Source organism: Vipera ursinii (assembly GCF_947247035.1).
Source record: "Vipera ursinii genome assembly, chromosome: 1".
NCBI lineage: Eukaryota > Metazoa > Chordata > Lepidosauria > Squamata > Viperidae > Vipera > Vipera ursinii.
In genome coordinates this window covers 249,548,296-249,570,545 of record NC_139512.1, presented here as the reverse complement: position 1 = coordinate 249,570,545, position 22,250 = coordinate 249,548,296, and the positions used below count along the sequence as shown (strand labels likewise).

Here is a 22,250-nt window from a genome sequence, read left to right as displayed (position 1 = left end):
GTGGTCATCTATATTTCAGCTCCTTGTGAGAACACCACAGGCTCCCTTGAGTTCATTTTGAAGCAGGAACAAGAATTTTCCAGACCCTGTTCAGGGCTACAAATTACACTCTTCTGCTATATCAATTGTGTACTTTGCTTCACAGTTAAACAATGACAGAATTGCTTATAGTTAGGCATCATAAGGAACATCATCTTTAAGAAAAGAAACTGAGGGAAAACTTTTTTTTCCTTATTTAAAATATGGCCCACCTCCTTTGGATTCTCTCCAAGCTCCAACACTGATGAATTATGTGATTTTTCTATTAGCATAGGTTTTATCTTTTATTCAGGTGAATGACACAGCAAGAGGAACAAAAATTGCAAGTAACACTTTCTGTTTTCATTCTTCTATTTACGGTTTCCTTTTTCATGACTTTTCCTCTGAATGAGCTCCTATCAGCTGGCAGGCCCATATTGACTTTGGTTAGCAATGACAAGATCTTCTATGCTCAACCGTACAGAACAGAGTTTTTTTCTTTCTTTCTGTGAGTTTTGAGTTATTATTTTTCAGACACTCCTCTGGTAACAGTCGTTACTTCTTTGAAGCTGTTTGATTGCTTCTGCAGTCCCTGATGTACTTCAGAAAGAAACCTGCCATTTCTCACTGTGACTCCAGAAAATTCCCACAGAACTTTTGCTTTTGTTACAGAAAGGTGGACCCCCCCCATTACAAACGGTGGAATGCCAACACCCCAACCCCTCCCTCCCCTGACAAATATGGTTGCTCTGCGATGCTTGTGATTCGAGTCTGGCCTTTGCAACTGCTTAGATCTCAGAGTCTCTAGTTCATAGACACAGTGGCATGAGGTAACTCATTTTATTTTGCACAGGTTGCATATTTCCACAGGAAACATTCTCGCAAACGTTGGTTTTGGGGGGGGAAGGAAAGGAAAGGAAAAAAAAACAAAAAAAAACAACAGTTTGTGCTTGGGGTTGGGTGGTCTCCCAGCTCTATGCCATAGTTTCTTTTCCTGGCAACCTTCTGTCATTAAATGTGTGCATGTTGATAACCTCTTCTGTCTTCACAATTACAGGAGCCTGTGGTTTGTGTTTTAACCGACGCTGACATTTCAAGGACATTCTCAGCTCCTCTACCATGGCACTACAAAAGGACCTCTATAGGAGATGTGTGGGGAAAAATGAAAAGAAGAAAATAGAAAATCATAACATTATTATTGTGTTGTTACAGTATCACATAGATTAATTCATCATTTGATATTAATCAAGTCATTTGTTTTCAATTTCTAGCTGAAGCTTAGGCCAACCAAGTATGTGAAAAGATTGATAAACATCTGTTCCCAAGTCCAAATTTTGAATCATTTCTCAACTGGAACTATAAAGCTTCTGCTTGCTCAGTCCTGCTAACCCTTAAATATACGGTGTTCTTCTGCCAAAATCTCCTAACAACATTGTTATATTTTAAATATGCATCTTGTACGGTTAAACTGCCATCAAGCTGTTTCGGCATTTTGAAAACATTTTATTTTCTGGGTAGTTTCTAATGATGTATATTACATATAAGGAGTTGATCCCATGTATATTGCATGGTGATTTAATGAGGTGATGATTGCATGAGTCACAGCTGATAATTGCACACATGGAAAGTGATGTAGCTGAAATGAAAAGATCCTCTTTTGCATCCTGCTGAAACCCCGTGCAACAAAGATTACTCTTGTACAAATAGAAGCCTTCAGTGGATATTCCAAAAGGCGTCAGCTAATGAACATATATGTTCACAGGTATTCTCATGATAAATGTACATTCAAACACCTCTTTTCATTAGTTGCTGCCAGCAAAGTTCTTCAGATCATGACATTCTGACTTTTCAAAATAATGCATATTTATTCTGAATAAATGTTTAATTTAAATATTACTTTTGTATTAAATGATGCTAAGTTAAATTTATAATAGTACTGAAAAATCAAATACCAAGAAAAGAGATCAAAAAGTTGAAAGCTACACCCCAGGAAAGTGAAAATAATGACAAAATTGAAAAGTTTTTATATTGCATTCATCTGTTTTAAAACATTTAGTTTCCTTTGGTATATACCCTGGAATTCAGCAATTGCTCACTCATGTAAAAATTACACCTAGTCCTAGACCAATAAAGGAAAATATTTGTAGTTCAGGTTTGAAAAGGGTCCTTGGTAATGTCAGGACCAACCCCAAACCACGTCTTAGGAAGACAAAATTCTTGGAGTCAAATCTATTCCAAAAAGAATCTTTACTATGACATGCTTGGTTGTAGGAAAAGAGACAGAACTTAATATTATCCCATGAAGTAAACCCTTATAAAGAGTTCCTGGCTTAACCCCCCTTAACCCCATTTGGTCAGTCCCCCATCCTTTCTCTCCTATCATCCATCTCGTGGGAAAAAGGAACTTAGGACCCTTCATGTTTATTGCTGTCTTCCGTGACAAAAGCCAGATGCTAGGCCCCCCTTTTGTTTCCCCAGTTCAATAGGCTTCTCCTTTCCTTTGAAATGCCTAATACCGGTTCAATACACATCTATCCTCTTCTCTTCAGGAGATGGCAGAATCCATGGAATAATGTTTGAAACATTCCATTTATGAATATGATATAAATGGATTCTGACAGGTACTCTCTGAGTTTGGTTGTTTTGCAGATGTTTCAGAGAACATTAAGGACCCTTCATTACATCTAAAATCAACAGGGACCTTGTCTCAAAGGTGCTTTTCAAAAGGCATCTGGGCTGTTTTTTCCTTGAGGAAGATGTTTTACTTCTCCTCCAAGAAGCTTCATCACTTCTTGGATGAGAAGTGAAATATCCTCTTCCTAAGGGAAAAAACATAGTCCAATTGCCTTTTGAAAAAGCACCTTTGTGACAACCATGACCTGGATGACTGAGAATCTCTATAGACAACAGGGACTTTATTGCCACTCCCAACTTCTGACAAGGAAACTGGAAACCAAATGGCTTGAGAGAAATATGCTCAGCACACTTTTAGGTGTGCACTACTTAAAACACTTTTGCAATATAACCAGAAACAATTGATACCTAAATTATTCCCCTGCATTGCAAATCAAAAGAAATGAAACTGTATCCTCTTAATCCTGTCAGGAATACAATGCCACAGGAATTCCAGATCCTTTGTACACAATAAAGAGTTTGCAAAGAGCTTTTGCAAAAAAACCCCCAAAAAGCTTTCAGTGCATTGTTTGATGCTCACCCTTGAAGTAAATTGTAAAGCTCAGGATAGTCCTGTGCTTTTCTTTTTTTCAATCCAGCTTAATAATACAAATCACTTTAAAAACCACAGGGAGATGCATAATTGAGGCTATATAGACTATATCTACTATCAAGGTTACCATGAATCAGGGTATGGTTTTGTACGGTTAACAGCAGGTCATCAGAAAAAGAAAAAACCTGTCAGTGTGTCTTCATTTTTGTCAGGTTTCAGTGTTTCTATCTTGTTTCAACAGAAGCAAGTGTATAGCACTTGTAACAGATTTGTTACTTCTGATGATTTAATAATAATAATAATAATTTTATTTGATCATTTTGGCTGAATTTTAGTAAATTCAAGAGGAGAAAAAGCCAACATTTGAAAATATATCTTCATACATTGTTTATTGTTGGAACAGTAGTCTTTGTACTTATATCCACGCTTGCACAAATATGGGCTTACAACTAAAAGTACCATTTTAAATCAAATCCAAGGAGTTCTATGATCACAAGGTGTGCTATTTTTTTCTGCGGGTTTTTCTGCTGTTTTAGCATCCAGTCCTCTACACTTTGCACTGTTTTCCCCAAACAAAAATTCATTAGTGCCTGATTAATTTAAGATACAGAACAGACTCCTCTGACCATGAAATCTCATATCATAATTGTTACAATGATGAAATTGTAACCCAATACAAACAACTATGCAGCTGTTGTGCTCTCACTCCCTCTCTCCACCCCACACAAGAGAGAGAGAGACACCATTTTACAAGGGGACCACTACTTCTTGTCACTATTGTATTATGCAGCACAGGTACATGAAGACAACTTTAGTATATATTATGAGTTTTGGAAAGATACATACAGATTGTACAGACTTTTTTTCCCATTTGCAAAGTTTTGCTCAAATCCAGATGTCAAATCAGAGGCTTTTTTATTTAACTTCAGACTTTCTTTCGAATACATTGAATATATATATACACATATACATACATATATACTATATATACATATATACATATACATATACTATATATACATATATACATATATATATGTTTTAAACATTTGTTAAGCATTCAGAATACACTTGCTTAGTCCCAGACACGGGACAAATCTTATTTCCTGTTTCAGTCTAGCCCAAAGCCATTTACAGGCAGTAGCCACAGCAGTGGCAGCTCATATTTGTGTAAATTTTTTGGCTTGGTAACAAAGAATTAAGACGCAGTCAGCCGAGGTTCAAATCTCAGAAGGGTATGGCTGACTGATGAGAACAAATAAGTTTGAAATGATCATATCAGTCTCCCTTTATTCTTTGTTAGCAAGCAAAAAAATTTACATATATATATATATATATATATATATGGATCCTTGGTTTTTCGGGTTTTTCCCCGCGTAGAACTAAAGGTGTAGGTGCAACGTTTCGATGAAATCCCATCCGTCATCATCAGGCTAGTGGTTTCTGCTTCCTTCTTCTGGGAGAAGTATGTGGCTGTTTGTTTTTCTTTTTTAAACTGCCAGAGGGGGTGTGTTCCGTGAGTGGAAGTGTGCTGATTGGGTGGGGATTATGTGTGTTCTGATTGGGTGGGAGTGTGTTTTGAATGGTGGGGGTGTTCTGATTGGGTGGGGGTGTGTTTTGAGTGGATGGGCTGGTCTCAGCTGCCAGCCTTAGACCTGAGCTGGTGAGTTGTGCTGTTTTTGTTTGCCTTCGTGTTTGTGGTGGTGCCATGTTTTTATAGTGGGTGTCAGTTTGCTTATTATGTGGTTTGGAGGGGTTTAAAGTGGCTGATGTTGCAGCTGTAGTTAGGTTTCTGTCCTGTGGTTGTGCCTCCCCATCATTGTGGGTTCGGATTTGCTTTTTGAATAGTTGTGTGGTGGTGATGTCATGTGATGTTATCATGAGTTTGGGTCTGGTATCATTCTTGGTGGTTGGGACTCGTCTGTCAATCAAGGCGGGTTTCCAAATAGCTGGTAGGCGAGAGGTATCATCTCGTTTGTTCATGCTGTGGGGGCGTTTTTCTATCTCAATGGCTTCTCTGATTATTCTGTTGTTAAAATGTTCAATTTTGGCGATAGTTTTGGTTTTTTTTAAAATCAATTTCATGTCCCGTGGCTTCAAAGTGTTGGACCAGGGATGAAGTTTGTTCTCCCTTTCTGAGTGAGTTTTTGTGCTCTTCAATGCGTGCACTTATTCTTCTGTTGGTCTGTCCGATGTATGTGGTGGGGCAGGTGGTGCATGGGATTTCGTATACTCCTTGGTTTTCTAACCCAATTATGTCCTTGGGGTTTCTTAGGATGGTGGATACTTTTCTGTCTGTGTAGAATGCTGTTTTGATGTTGTGTTTTTGGAGGACTTTGCTGATTCTGTCTGTGGTCCCTTTTAAGTATGGGAGGAGGGCTTTGCCTTTTTCTTGTTCTCTGTCTTGGGTTTTTGTGGGTGTCTCTCTTCGGATTAAGTTGGTAATCATGTTTCTTTGGAATCCATTGGCTGTTAGTACATTAGTGAGGTTGTGTAGTTCGGTTTTTAGGTGTTGTTTGTCAGCTAGTTGTTTTGTTCTGGAGATGAGTGTCTTGGCTACGGAGTTGATCTGTGCTGGGTGGTGGTGTGAGAGTGCATTCAGATAGCGGTTTGTGTGCGTTTTTTTATGGTAGATAGTGTGTCCTAGGGAGCCGTTGGATTTCTTGTAGACTAAAACATCAAGGAAGGGAAGTTGGTTGTTAGCTTCTGTTTCCATGGTGAATTGTATTTTGGGGTGTAGGCTATTGAGGTGTGTGAGGAAGTCATCCAGTTTTTCTTTGCCATGTGGCCAGATTACGAAGGTGTCATCTACGTATCTGAGCCAGAGTTTGGGTTTGTGGTTGGATTTTTCTAGAGCGAGGGTTTCAAAGTGTTCCATGTAGAGGTTTGCGATGACAGGTGAAAGGGGTGATCCCATGGGTGCTCCTTCCATTTGTTTGTATCTTTGTCCATTGTAGATGAAGTATGTGTTAGATAGGCAGTGGTTGGTCAGATCTAGGATGTGTTTTGGGGGGTTGTATTTATTTAGGATAGCTGTCAAGGCTTCTTTGATTGGCACTTGGGTGAAGAGGGATACGACATCGAAGCTCACAAGTAGGTCACAGGGCTGTAAGTTTAGTTTACTTATGATCTCTATGAATTGGAATGAATCTTGTACGTGTGAGGTGATGGAATTTGCGTAAGGCTGTAGTTGTTTGGCAAGAAATTTGGCTAGATTTTGTAGTGGTGAGCCTATGGAGCTGACTATGGGTCTGAGAGGGGTTCCTTCTTTGTGTATCTTGGGCAGACCATAGAGCTTGGGACATCTGGATGATTTTTCTCTGGGAATGATTGTTTTCTGGATCTCTTCACTGATGGGGGTGGCTTTTATTTTGGATTTTGTGGTTTTTTCCAGGTAGGTGGTGGGGTCTGTCTTGAGGAGTTTGTATGTGGAGTCTCGGAGTAGGTTGGATAATTTGGTATGGTAGTCAGATGAGTTCATTACCACCGTGGCGTTGCCTTTGTCTGCTGGCAGAATGATTATGCTGGTGTCTTTTTTTAGGTTAAGTAGTGCTGTCTGTTCCTCTTTGGGTAAGTTGCTTTTGGGTGGTTTGCTGGTGCAGAGGATGTTGGTAACTTCGAGTCTGATTTTGTTGGCGTCATCAGGGTTGATTTTGGTCAGGCTGGATTCGACTCCGCATATAATGGTTTCCGTGGGAATGTGTTTGGGAGCGACTGCAAAATTAAAACCTTTAGACAGGACGTTGGTTTCGGCTTTGGTGAGAATCCTATCTGAGATGTTGTGCACAGTTTGTTTCATGTGTTGCTGTGGGAGAGGAGGGGTTTGTATCTGGCGTTCCTTTAGTCTTCGGAGTTTATTGGTGTGTGTGTCTGTTTTGTAGGCAGTCTCTGTTTCAGCTCTCCAGACAGTAATTTGTTTGAATTTGTCCCAAAGTGTGGGGTGGATCTTGTTGCTGAGTTTGAGGTGAAGTGTGAGGAGGTCTCTGTTGATTCGGTCCAGGAGGAATCTTTTTGTGTGGAGTTCGTTTCTGATTAGGGCCAGTTCAGTTCTTATTAGGATGCGTTTGATGGCTGCAGAGTTGGAGTGGAATTTCAATTGGAAGGATGTGGGGATTAAATTTTGATCTCGGCAGTTGCGTAGGAATGTGAGGTCACACAGAACACTTTGAAACCCTCGCTCTAGAAAAATCCAACCACAAACCCAAACTCTGGCTCAGATACGTAGATGACACCTTCGTAATCTGGCCACATGGCAAAGAAAAACTGGATGACTTCCTCACACACCTCAATAGCCTACACCCCAAAATACAATTCACCATGGAAACAGAAGCTAACAACCAACTTCCCTTCCTTGATGTTTTAGTCTACAAGAAATCCAACGGCTCCCTAGGACACACTATCTACCATAAAAAAACGCACACAAACCGCTATCTGAATGCACTCTCACACCACCACCCAGCACAGATCAACTCCGTAGCCAAGACACTCATCTCCAGAACAAAACAACTAGCTGACAAACAACACCTAAAAACCGAACTACACAACCTCACTAATGTACTAACAGCCAATGGATTCCAAAGAAACATGATTACCAACTTAATCCGAAGAGAGACACCCACAAAAACCCAAGACAGAGAACAAGAAAAAGGCAAAGCCCTCCTCCCATACTTAAAAGGGACCACAGACAGAATCAGCAAAGTCCTCCAAAAACACAACATCAAAACAGCATTCTACACAGACAGAAAAGTATCCACCATCCTAAGAAACCCCAAGGACATAATTGGGTTAGAAAACCAAGGAGTATACGAAATCCCATGCACCACCTGCCCCACCACATACATCGGACAGACCAACAGAAGAATAAGTGCACGCATTGAAGAGCACAAAAACTCACTCAGAAAGGGAGAACAAACTTCATCCCTGGTCCAACACTTTGAAGCCACGGGACATGAAATTGATTTTAAAAAAACCAAAACTATCGCCAAAATTGAACATTTTAACAACAGAATAATCAGAGAAGCCATTGAGATAGAAAAACGCCCCCACAGCATGAACAAACGAGATGATACCTCTCGCCTACCAGCTATTTGGAAACCCGCCTTGATTGACAGACGAGTCCCAACCACCAAGAATGATACCAGACCCAAACTCATGATAACATCACATGACATCACCACCACACAACTATTCAAAAAGCAAATCCGAACCCACAATGATGGGGAGGCACAACCACAGGACAGAAACCTAACTACAGCTGCAACATCAGCCACTTTAAACCCCTCCAAACCACATAATAAGCAAACTGACACCCACTATAAAAACATGGCACCACCACAAACACGAAGGCAAACAAAAACAGCACAACTCACCAGCTCAGGTCTAAGGCTGGCAGCTGAGACCAGCCCATCCACTCAAAACACACCCCCACCCAATCAGAACACCCCCACCATTCAAAACACACTCCCACCCAATCAGAACACACATAATCCCCACCCAATCAGCACACTTCCACTCACGGAACACACCCCCTCTGGCAGTTTAAAAAAGAAAAACAAACAGCCACATACTTCTCCCAGAAGAAGGAAGCAGAAACCACTAGCCTGATGATGACGGATGGGATTTCGTCGAAACGTTGCGCCTACACCTTTAGTTCTACGCGGGGAAAAACCCGAAAAACCAAGGATCCACATACAGGCACCCGCGAAAACCTCAGAAAACATATATATATATATATATATATATATATATATATATATATATATATATATATATATATATATATATATATATATGTAGATCTAGAGTCTCGGGTTTATTCCCGCGTTCCTTTCATCTTCAGAAAGTTGTGGCGACGTTTCGACGAAATCCCATCCGTCATCATCAGGCCGGAGTGTTCCTCCTGCTGCTTCCAGGAGCAATGCGGGAAGAAACCCGAGACTCTAAATCTACACATACAGACACCCGCGAGAATCTACGAAAACATATATATATATATATATATATATATATATATATATATATATATATATATTGATAAGCTATCCCTGAATAATGGTATGACCTATCAAGGAAACCCTATACATAAAGTGAAGATGTTGCCACTCTTCAGAGCAAAAGGACTTACGGAATTACAATTTTCCCAGTTTTTTTTTGGGGGGGGTATTGTTTGTTTGTTTTTTGTCCAAAGTAGCCAGGTGTGACTCAATGTGTTGTAAATATAAAAACTCTTCAGTGTTTCCCTATTTTCAATGTTTCCCATTTTCTTTCTGTATGGATAGATTATATGACAGAGAGACTGACAAACAGACAGACAGACTGATAGATAGATAGATGAATAGATACTTCTTCAGCAGGACATTAGCAACATGGGAAGATATATTAGACTGGGAAACAACAGAGAAGGAAAATCTGAAACTGTCTTTACTCCCAGAACTGCTTCTTGGATTCATTTCTGAAACTCTCTCCCTACTTGGATGGTGACACGGGAGATCAAGAATTAGGAAATTATTTAATTTGATCCTAAGAAAGAAGAAATGAATGATCTCTATCTAAAGGGAGCTCTATCCAGAAAGTTGTTAGCTCACACATCTGAATGACATTCATGAAGTTATTTATGTCTTTGGCACCTCCTTTTTGCTTTGTTAAATTCTATCCACCCAGCTACCTAAACTCCCAAAAGGAGGAACGGGATTAAAAAATGCAAAAGCTGAAGTATATTTGGAAGCTACAGCTGGCACAGAATACAAACACGTGGACATTTCTTGGGGCTCCTAGGGTAAGTCAAGTTATAGCATCGTTGTGCAAGTTGCACTGGTTGCTGTTTTGCTTCCAGATCCAATTCAAGGTATTGGTTATTATCTTTAAAATCCCTTTATGGCATGGAGTCATGTTACCCGAGGAACAATCTCACCCCTGCACCAGCAGAAGGGGCATGTTGTGGACCCTGTTAGTCAAGGAATTCTGGCTGACAGGAGAAGTATATTTTCTACTCCTACCCTCTGGAACATCTTGTTCAATCTGGAAGTGGTTGAAGTACTGAGATAAGACCCCACACCCACCCCATGTGCATCTTGCTCCCTTCTTTGCCATCTCTGTTAATTTTAAGTCAATTGCAATGACTTACCTACTCTAGATTAATGAAAAGAAGGACTTGGGGTGACATGATAGCAGGGTTGCAATAATATCTAAGGGGCTGCCACAAGGAAGAGGGGATCAATCTATTCCCCAAAGCACCTGAAGGCAGGACAGGAAGCACTAGATAGAAACTAATCAAGGAGAGAAGCAACCTAGAACTAAGGAAATTGTCTGACAGTTAGAACAATTAATGAAAAATGGAATGACTTGCCTCCAGAAGTTGTGGATGGTGCAATACTGGAAATTTTTAAGGAGAGATTAGACAACCATTTGTCTGAAATGGTATAGGGTTTCTTGCCTAAGCAGAGGATTGGACTGGAAGACCTCCAAGGTTCCTTCCAACTTTGTTATTTTTTTTTATTTTACTTGGGCAGGCATGTCAAACTGCCAGCCCATGGGCTGAATGCATCACACCAAAACCGTGCCCACCCCATTGCCGGCAATGGGGAAAAAGTCACAATATGTTGCACGATGTCACGTGTCATCATGAGTTTGATGTGCCAGGCTTAGAGTCACCTCTTAAGTGAGATGGGCAACATATAAATTTAATAAATAAATGTCTTATCATTATTAAATGTTTTATTTATTATTTATTTATTTTAATTCCATTTATATTTATTTTATTTTTTTTTATTTTAATCCCATTTATATCCCGCCCTTCTCCGAAGACTCAGGGCGGCTTACAAGCTTAGCAGTAGCCTTCATTCTATGTATATGCCTGCTTATTAGGGCTTTCACACACACCCCAAGCGGCATTATTACAAAGTCAGCTTAATTGCCCCCAACAATCTGGGTCCTCATTTTACCTACCTCGGAAGGATGGAAAGGCTGAGTCAACCTTGAGCCTGGTGGGATGCGAACCTGCAATAATTGCAGGCAGCTGGTGTTACTTAAGGAGGCATTAGCCCACTGCTCCACCAAGGCCCTTCTCCGAAGACTCAGGGCGGCTTACAAGCTTTCTTGCTCAAACTATGCAAATATATCTATGTGTTGCATAAATTATCTACGGTGTTCATTTTACAATATGGAAGTGCAGTAATTATCATACAATAGAATCTAGAATAGTCTATAATACTGTTTGACTGATTAAAATTTTTACAAAATAGGAGGATAGTTTTGTATCTATTAGCTATTTCAAACTTATTTAATATTCTCTTTCTCTCATTCCTAACAACTCCATGTTTTTTTCCAGGAGGAACTAGGCCCACTGGAGACATCTTGCTAGGTGGCACTCATCTTTGGTGACACAATTGGTTTTCCAGTTCTCTGCAATATCAAGTATCACCACACATATAATAATAGATCATAGAAATCCATCAAACAGATTTCTGGTATCTGTAACTGATATACAAAAATCTGTAGTTCACTCAGCAGCTCTTTTCAAGTAAACAACAGCAAACAAACTTGAGAGTCAGTAACTGAGATTAATTAAATACATATAGGCCTATTATTACGTATATATCAAATCACTTATATTCTCCAAGCGCTACTTTATTGGCTCATTTATATTGACAGGAAGACAACATGTTGCATAACTATTTGATATACAGAAAAATAAATTTTGGAGAAGAGAAAGAATACCTATATTGTAACTTCTTTTTCTTGTTTTAAATTTTGGACCTGTCTGCCATTGTTTCCCTTCTAGTTTTCTTAAAAAAACACATATTCCTTGTTTATCCCCTGCTTAACACTAATCTCTTTAGTTCAAGGAAGTTCATATAAACTTGACTGTCAAAATTTAGTAGTAATCTACAAGCTTTACTCAGAAATTTATTACTTCCAGCTTTGCATGACAGATGGTATTTGAAATCTTGTTAAAAAAAACTTTTCCGTTTATACCTGATATGATGAGTTGTTCTACCATCATCTGCATCAAAGTGCTTTTATGTTTATTTGTTTTGAAAGTTGCCAGATTTCCCTTACTTTTTTTCCTAATAAGTTTCTGATTACCATTTCTCCAAGAATATCAAATAATGAAGATGTTAGTTGACAGTCCAGATCATTAAAGCCAAGTAAGAAATGAGAGCTCCCTGAACCAGATAAATTTAAATATATATATTGCTAAATTGTTAAAATGAATAATGCATTGTAAGAAATTAAGAATTGTTTCCAATATTTATTTTGCTTTATATGTAACATTAGAGCATTGTTAATCATGTGAATCAACCATATTTCTATTTTAAATTGATATCAGATGATGCATATTATCTAAATGACCACTGATTTTTTTAGACGATTTGAGAGTTCTGATCTCCATTATTTATGGCAATATTTAAGAACTGATTTATCTTGAAATTATTAAAATAGTAAATCTGAGAAGCAAAACAGTAAACTCAGTTAGCTCACATCTTATAATTCACAAACTTTAAAAACAAAAACAAATAGAGGCATCATTTTTGATTTTAACACTATTATAATTAACCATTCAATTTGAGGGTCAATGGCACAAATTGCTTTTCCTTCACTTGTTTATCAAATAACCCAAGAGATTAATTAGTCTCCAGATCTAGAATTTGCCAAGAATAAAATTAAAAAAGTTTCTTCTTTAAGGTAGTACAAGATTTTAAGCCTGTGGATGACTGGCAGTCTTAGAAACTGCAGAGATTCTTTCTAAGAAGATTGAAAGGGAGGTTTGGGGTGTTTTTTTTTAGTTTCTACTGGCTTTCCTATTTATAAATTTGAATTATTCTACCAGTCCATCACTGGTTTGTGCAGTAACAGAAGGTTCTTCCTGCTAGAACTAGCCACAATTTTCTCCTGAAGAAAATAGAATGTTATATATTCCTAACTGGAAGGTAGTAAAATAAGACCAAGATATTTGTTAATGTGAACTGTCAGGTTTGCCGATTTCTAATCTTTACCTTTCTTTTACCAAGAGTATATTCTGTGAGGAGGACAATTGTGGCAAGAATGTTCTGGAGCTAGGTGAAGTCTTATCTAATGCCAACATTAGGTTGCTACTAACTAATGAACAAAGGCTTGTCAGTGATGGGTAATTACTAACATCAACTGAAGTGAAGACCTTTGAGTTTTGCTGACTCACCTGTGGATCTAGGTTGGGGTTGATGGGACTGCACTTGTGTGGTTCCATTCTTCCCTCTCAGAGAGATCTCAGAGGATGATATTGGGCAATTGCTGATCTGCCTCTTGGGCTCTCTTTCATGCGGAATTCCACAAGGTTTCATCCTGTCATCCTTCTTTTCAACATGTATATGAGGCCACTGGGGGGAGATAATGAAACAGTTTGGGCTGTGGTGTATCAAGAGGTAGAAGATACACAGCCCACTTTTTTTTCTTTTCCTGTTTGTCAAAGCAAACTAGCGAAGACACTAATACTTCTTAGGGCCATACATGAAGGGCAATAGATGTACAGAGACTGGACAAATAAAAGATGATGTGATTGTTATGAAACTCATCCTATTTTTCTGTAGGTTCTGCAGTAAAGTTTTGTTTCAGTGAAGTGGGCAGAAGGGGTGCAGTGAGACAGTAATTCCAGGAGTTCTTCCATGTTTGTACGAATTCTGAATATAAGACACTGTATTTTCTTGCAAGAGGCAGTTCCCATTCTGTAAGAGGCCATTCCCATTCCATAAGGATTATAATAGGACCATTCTAAAAACACAGCAAGATACCTGCACTGGAAGCTGGTAACATTCTGCTAACTTTGGTAATGCCAGAATCATGATAAAATAATTGATTTTCTATTTAAAAGCATACATTTATGAAAAAAAGATGTCAAGTCACTCAATGGTCCATATTCTGTGGAACTGGACTAGTCTCAATTGAACCAGAAACTTTAAAAAACGGAGCTATTTTTGTACATTTTAAACTACTGTATACTTTAAGATTTGAATTGCTAACTGTTTGCTATCATGCAACTGACTCCATCGCAATGCTAACTTAGGCAGTTATTAGAGAGGGATTTCAAGAAACTTATGAAACTGTGGAATATATTGTAGACTATATCTGAAGATAGTTACCTGTAATATTCTGAAATTAGTAAAAAAAAGTTCTTGGAAAAGATAACTTATGGACAAGACTTCACAATGCATGAACATCTTCGATGCTCGATTAACTCAACATGATTTTGAATCTATGAATCTATTTGTACAATGGATATGAAAAGAGAGAGAGACTATACCTTTAACCACAGTCATGAATTCCTACTTGGTAAAAATGTATTAATTTACTTCACGTATTAGGAAAGAACATTGTGATTGTAAATTGATAAACTGAAGTGCCCAGTTTGGACAAAAAACTATGAATCCATTCTTGATGGCCTTTTCCCATGTCTACTAAGGGAACGTTTCATGAAATATGTCATTGTTTCTTCAAACACAGAATTTCTATATTCTTGGTTTTAGAACAATGTAAGAAGCAGGAGTGTTATATCTAACACTTAGAAAGAGGAAGACAAAGGACCTGCCTATAACACAGTATGACTTTCATTCTTCTGTGTCTTCCATGCAGATCCTTCTCAGATACTTGATAACAAACCACACTGTATCAAGGAACAAAGTCCAGAAAACAGTTATATGTACTAGTCAGTATCCTAATACTGTTATTAGAACTCAGGTCAGTTGGTTTTTTAAGAAATATTGTTCTCATATAACCAAGAAAATAAAATAAAAAGTCAAGGATTAAAAATACAAAGAGTTATTTAGACTATTGCTATTTTTGTATAGAAGATTTGGGTGTATGTATCTACCTGTAAAAAATATGGCTTTGTTTTAAGGAATGTTCTTTCACAAATTAAATTCACAAATGTTCCAAAATAATTAACTCTTTGGGGTTTTTGCACAAACTGTTTCTATACTGGAAGAAAAAACTAGATGCAAGATGCAGTCCTGAGTTTCTGAGCTGACTGGCCTATCCAGTTTGTATTCTCAAACTGAATGCATATTAAAATAGTATAGTCTGTTGTTGTTTTTTTACCCAGGACTATTATAATGATAATGTGTGTATGATGTATGTATAATGATGTATATACTGTACACTGTATGCATGTATGATACATTATGTATGTATGATAAGGACCAAGGTTTAAGTTACTATCTGGCCAAGTCTAAAAGAGATATCAATCAATTAATCAATCAACCAATCCATCAATCAATCCATATCTATGCAGCACTCAGGAGCAGCTTTACTATCAAACCGTGTAAGCCTGATAGTAAGTTACAGATCCTAGAGAGCAGTGGGTAGCAACACATAAAGGAGTATGCTATATTAGAACTACAGAACTTGGGCTGCAAAACATGGCAACTCATAAAGAGAAATAGGCTTGGTGCCTTTTCCCTATTACATCTATCCAGCCCAGAAGGATGGGAAGGCAGGCATGTTACAGGTCCTATCAATTAGGGATTGTCAACTGGTGATAGCATTAAAAAGGGCCTTCTCGTAGTGGAGTCTTCTTTATGGAACACCATTCCCACTGAGGTATGGTTGCTCCCCCCCATTTGCTATTTTTATGAAAGGCCCCTAAAGATGTGGTTTTGTCAGTGGGCCTGGGAAGCACAAGTGGAAACAAAGCCAATAAAGTGGCTAAGCTGATTGCAGGGTGGGGGTTTATTATATGATGGATTTTTTTTAAAAAAAAGTGAGCCACCCAGCACCATTTATGCATAGTTGGGTGGCAATATAAATTTGTTTTATAAATAAATGATAAAATAAATTATTAATAAAAATTGGTAGCCATAGCTATGCCTCCATTCATTTTCCCTGGATCAGGTTCAGCATCCTTTGCAATGATAAGGAATGGAGAAATAAATCATGAATACATCATCAAGTGATATAATGGTCATTCGAAGACAGAAAAAGGTCTTGGGCTGAATCTGAATCTCACACAAGAAAAATGCCCAACTTTTACAATTGTCATTAAAGTAGAAGATGCATTTCACACTTTCAGACTGTCCAAATGCATTGTTTTTACTGTGAAAAAATAAAAAATAAAAGTTTTTTTTTATTTTTTTCAAGGCTGGTAAAGTATACAAAGTGAAAGCGCTCTGCTTTTGTATTTAACATTAATATTATATCATAGTTTTAGCCTGGTCTTCCTTTGTAGAATTTAAAAGGACTTTATAATAGTTTATATCAGGGGTCCCCAACCTCCAGTCTGTGGACTGGCACCGGACCATGCAAACAAGGGAAGACCCATCCATGGGATGCAGACAGCATGCAAAACCACGCCTCCTCCAGTCCATGGAAAAATCTCACTGCTCGGAACCAGTTCCTGCTGTCCAAAAGGTTGCAGGGGGAGATGGTTTATACTACCCTGATATTTTCCTATTATTTCTGTGAATTAATTTGACTGTCAAAGAGCTATTTGGCATCTTGACTACTGCTCTAACCAGCATCTTCAAACTTCAAAGCACTATCTGTAATTTAAGCAAAGCATTTGTTTCATATACATGAGTAGAGTAGCTTAACCACAGCAAATCATCTACATCAGCTGTAAACAGATGGGTAATTGTTTAATGCAACTTTAGTTTCTGAATATGCTTAGTGAATGTCTGCTAAGTGCCAACATAAAGTTATAGGCATGGACTGAGTCATTTGCTAATAGAAGCAATTAAAAATGAAAATTGCTCTGCACTTATCTCAAAAAACAAATGTGTAGTTAATATATATGCTTCCCAAATAGATAACATAACGGTGTGTCTTTTAATTATAAATAATAAGGCAAGAATGGAATGGTAGATTTAAAATGAAAATAAGGATGCAAATATTTTAAAATATTGACTTGAATTTGAAGTAGTTTTCAAGTGTGCTCCTTGGCTCCAATGCAAGCCAAGAGGATCCAATGTAGTATTTTGACTCAGAAAGACCAACTTAGACATTTTCCTTTGATGTTTGATAAGTTCCATGGTTATATTTTTTACTCATTTCTTATACTAAAACTTCAAAGCAGCATTGCCTCAGCTGATATCTATTTTTTATGTAAATAAGGAATAGTCAGTTCTTAAAACTTAATAAATATAATATCTGATGGTTGTATAAGCTACCTGTAACTTAGGAAAAATTATGCTAATTATAATTATGCTAATTAGACAATATAATTGTCCAAGAGAACATGATTTAAAATAAAGCTAATAAATTTACAGAAGAGACAGTTTGGTGTAATGGTTAAGTGGCTAAAAGCCAGGAGACCATGAGTTCTAGTCCCACCTTAGGCACTAAGCCTGCTAGGTGACCTTGGGCCAGTGACTCTCTCAGTCCTAGGGAAGAAGGAAGGGCAAACCACTTCTGAAAAGCCTTGCCAAGAAAACTTCAGGGATTAGTTCAGACAGTTTCCAAGGTCAAAAAATGATTTGAGCACATAAAACATCTAAAACAAAACCAAAAACCATTAAGCATCTTTGTATTTTCTATTTTTGTGTGTGTATGTACGTATGTATATATATAGTGTATATAAATACACATGCACACACACACATATACATGCTCACACATTCACTTGCATTCACTAAGGTACTGCATATCAGAAAACATGACTATTTAACCACACAAGTGAACTTTTTTTTTAAAAAAGTATGTATTTTTTAAAAAAGTATGTAAAGTATGTATGTATTTTGTGTTTCTCTATTAATTTTAACTTTCAATCCATACAAAAATGTTTATTGTTGCATATTTGTCCTAAAGCATTCTCAGACATATATATTATTTGTAAGATATAGATTTATTTATTTGTTCATCCATATTTGATTTATGGGAGAAAAAAGAGAGGACTTAATGAAATCAAAGTGCATCCACTGCCAATTTTGCTAAATTGTAACCTAGTTACAAAAGCAGCATGGAAGATGGTCCATGATTCCTTTGGTCTTTTCTAATTCAAGAACTGATTAAAGAAAAAGAACAGCAATGATAAAATAAATGTAAATCTCCAAAATATTTGACTGCTTTAGATCTGGTTATTTTGTGATGATTTCATAGAAATAAGACTCTGCTGAAATTTTTCAGGCAACCAATATTAGAATTATATTAGAATTATAATTTAACAAATTTACTTTGATCAAGATACATATGCCTTTCTTTTTTTACAATGCATTTAAATATATATTCCTTGGTGTACAAAGAAAACTTCACAACATAAATCATACATATTGATAGTAATCACTGTTTGTATGGTTTGAAATCTTTCCTGGATTAAGAAAATCTAGAATATACATTTCATTAAAATAGCAATATATCTTCATATTTCACTAATTTTCTTTCTTTCTTTCTTTCTTTCTTTCTTTCTTTCTTTCTTTCTTTCTTTCTTTCTTTCTTTCTTTCTTTCTTTCTCTCTCTCTCTCTCTCTCTCTCTCTCTCTCTGTCTCTCTCTCTGTCTCTCTCCCCCTCTCTTTTTCTTTCTTTCTCTGTCATGCATATCTGAGGTTCTTTTCTTCTTGCTCCTAAAGATTTCACTAATATACTTTTAAACTGAATATTCAGTGTTATAAAGGTCATTTACAAATTATCATGTCTACCTATGTGTTTGCAGATAGAAGCAGACCGATAGATTTTGATGACTATTTGTCAAAGCGTTTTTGTTTTGTTTTTTAAAAAATCGATGTTGCAGAGAAATATAGATGGGACCAAATCCAAAAGTGACATGGTGTGGCCTTCAGACAATGGGACATCATTTTTCGCTTGCTAAACAGAATGAAAAACAGATGTGATGATCATTTTCAAACTAAACTCTTCCACAGTATTATTAAATTAAGGTGATGGTGGTGATAACAACAGGAGCACATGTTAGAAAAGAGAATAGCAGCATACTCTGCCATTCTTCAAGACCTCTTCTGATCTAAGAAAAGGTGAGAGACAGCATCATAAATCCATTTGACATCGGGAATTGTGATTTAGCACCAAAAAGTGAATTATACCCACAAACTTCTGCAGTGACAAAGTCATCAAATGAGAAATACTTCTGACCATATCATACCCAACTCAAATGTTAAATGTTATCAAGGAGAAAAGTTGCAGACACCTACTTCCTAGCAATGGCTACATTGACAAGATCAGATGCTAACGGCTCAATGATCGGCAGCTAACAGCTTAATGTAGCCAATTCAATTATTTAAAGAAAAAGAAAAAGAGAAGTAGTTGATATGATCAATCTGATTGTTGACTTCTGGGATTCGTTTCACGAGAATGTAATTCCTGTTTTTGCCATAAGGAAATAATTAACTTAGAAACTGAGAATTTATTCACATGGGTCTGCTTCCCCCAAGTGCCTGTTCATAGAGTTCAATGCGGCAAGAAGTTGAATAGATAGTCTGATTTGTACATCTGATGGAACTATGGGCCAAACATTCCTTGATAGCCCTTAAAGTGCCACAATATTTTTGATTGATTATATTGCCACAGTGGCATGGCCATGCAGCCTCATCAATAAAATAAGCAATGGCTATTCATTTTTAGAATAGTCATCATAGTGCCTCAGAATCAGCTCAAAACATTGTGTGTTTGGGTTATATGCTAAGAAATAGCTTTTAAATCAAACAAGAAAATGAAAATGCATACAGTACAACATGTCTCTAAAATGAAGACATTATATGGTAAGGCTGTGCAGCACTTCAAATTCGATTCCAAGAATGTGTTTCATGGTACATGGTGATAGAAACGTAACATTATGACTGCAAATCTTTCAAACAACTACCCAGAGCAGCTCTCAATTCCATTCACACACACACACACACACACACACAAACACACACACGGAGCAACTTACAAAAGCTATAAAGAAGTAGTATTTTTTTCATTCATATGCACACTGTGGCACATTTTCTGAACTGATCCAAAAATGTTGTGTTGTCTTAATAATATGTGTCATGTGGGTTTTTAAAAATCAGGAGGGCATAATTCATGTTAGGCATTCAGCTGAAGCACAACAGGGCAGAAATTATTACTTGCACTAACTTGTAGTGCTTCCATCACCTTCATTCCAGTGATGTTCAAAACTCAAGTAGTTTCTACCTGCACTAAACTGAACATGTTTAGATGCCAGCCTCCCAAAAATTATGAACACTTCTAGCTTATTTGAGATGGAATGTAAATCTTATATCATCATCATCATCATCATCATCATTATCATCATCTGGGTTTCTAACTCAGTAAGGCTTCTACGTATAGTCACCTAAAGCTGTGTAGAACGTTCCTTTAAATATGTGTGTGGAACATGTGATCATCATCAGTCAAAGAGAAAAACAGCACTTAGTAAGTCGTTGAACTCGATTTGGCACATAAGTCCATGTTCTCTATTCTTTTTCATTCAGATTATTATAAACAAAGCTCAGTTTTAAGGTAGAATCTACCATACGCACAGCCATAATCTCCCACTATTATATCTCCATGTAGGAAACACATACAACTAGATCATTGTGTACCACAAATGAAAAAAGATCAGTGCTATATTACAGAAATGTTTGAAAAAAATTCAAGATTGCTTAATATATGAACTGAATTGCAATATTAAATCATTGTAAAAATCATATTTTATATATATGCATATTCATTCAGTGCTTAGAAAGATAAGTCATGCTGTTCACATCATATTCTCATATATTAACTAAAGCTGCATCTAAGCCACTTAAATGCAACTTCAATTATATTACAAAACTCACAATAAAATGTTTTCATTTTATATATAAAGTAATATTTATAAAAAATTACAGACCAAGAATACAAAACAATCACTCATTTCTGACATATTGTTTTTAAAAAGGATAAAGCCATTATGATGTATACATTCATGATTGAAGTCCATTTTCTAAAAGAAAAGTTCATTTTAATTACTAAAAACTCCAAAACTATCTTGACAGAATGAATACATCCCCAATAATTAGCAAAAAACTAAATTTTCACTCATACCATAATTTAGTGAAACACATACATATTCAAAGAATTGATAAGGAACTTGTGACCTCATCCATTTTTAAAAAAAAGTTAATATCAATATTTCTTCTAACAGAACTTTGAAAAAAAATATATGTGTTACTAATGAAAAAAGCTAGTGACCTATACACACTTACACCAGTGAACTACGTACAACTGCATACTAAATAAATGTGGTACAAGTATGATTTATCTACAAGTGCAAATTCAGAAGTCCCCAAACTGTTAAAATTATGAGAACTATTAAGCATAGCATCTGCAAAAGAAATATATACTCTGTGCGTGTTTTTATGTATGTTTTCTTGGATTTACTGTACATTTTAATAATAGGTAAAGGTTAATAATAGTAATGCCAAATTAGGCATTGAAGGAGGTCACAAGCTCCTCAGCTGTGCAAAACATATTTTTCCCTGTTTTTAAATGTATATTCATAGCAATCCATATAAATAAAAGACAAGTTTGCTCATTTTACGTATTACATATATACAGATAAGTACTGAAACAAAACTTCTATGGATGCTTTTGTCTCTTTGGAAAAGTAATCAGCCATCCAGCTGTTGATCCAGTATCAAATAAGTTCAAAATTTTATATTTTAAAACTGGAATCTGTCCAGGTTATAGATGATAAAATCACAATCAATAGTAAATCCTTAATATATTGACTTAATGCTTTTCCAGATGCTATCGTCATATGTTGAAGAGTAAACACCTTCCAGTAAGGACACAGAGAAAGCTGTTTTTTAGACTTCTGAGTTTGGACTGATAGAAAGATGTTTCAGTTAATACCCAGCTCTATCTGTAGAAGGTTAATTTTGTTTCCAATTAACAGATTTCACTTTCTTCTTCATCCATAAAATTAACTGCAGTGAACTTCCAGGAGTAAAAAGGTGTCTTTTTTCAAGCTTGAATAAGAGGAGAAATAGTCACTTGTCCTGAAAGCTGGCTACAATTAAAAATATTGACGACACATTAAAAGTTGTAAAGATGAAAACTGCAG

At 36.7% G+C, this 22,250-nt stretch overlaps 1 protein-coding gene across 1 annotated transcript in view; it reads right to left on the bottom strand.

The window, feature by feature from the left end:
• Positions 1-992: 992 nt before the first annotated feature.
• The window catches only part of GRIK2 (glutamate ionotropic receptor kainate type subunit 2), a gene marked incomplete at both ends in the record, with an annotated part of 532,047 nt that continues 510,789 nt past the window's right edge, over positions 993-22,250 (bottom strand). Inside the window, one exon of the mRNA XM_083352959.1 lies at positions 993-1,157. Within this exon, the coding sequence (XP_083209085.1) occupies positions 993-1,157 (165 nt within the window). The remainder of the gene's footprint in view (positions 1,158-22,250) is intronic.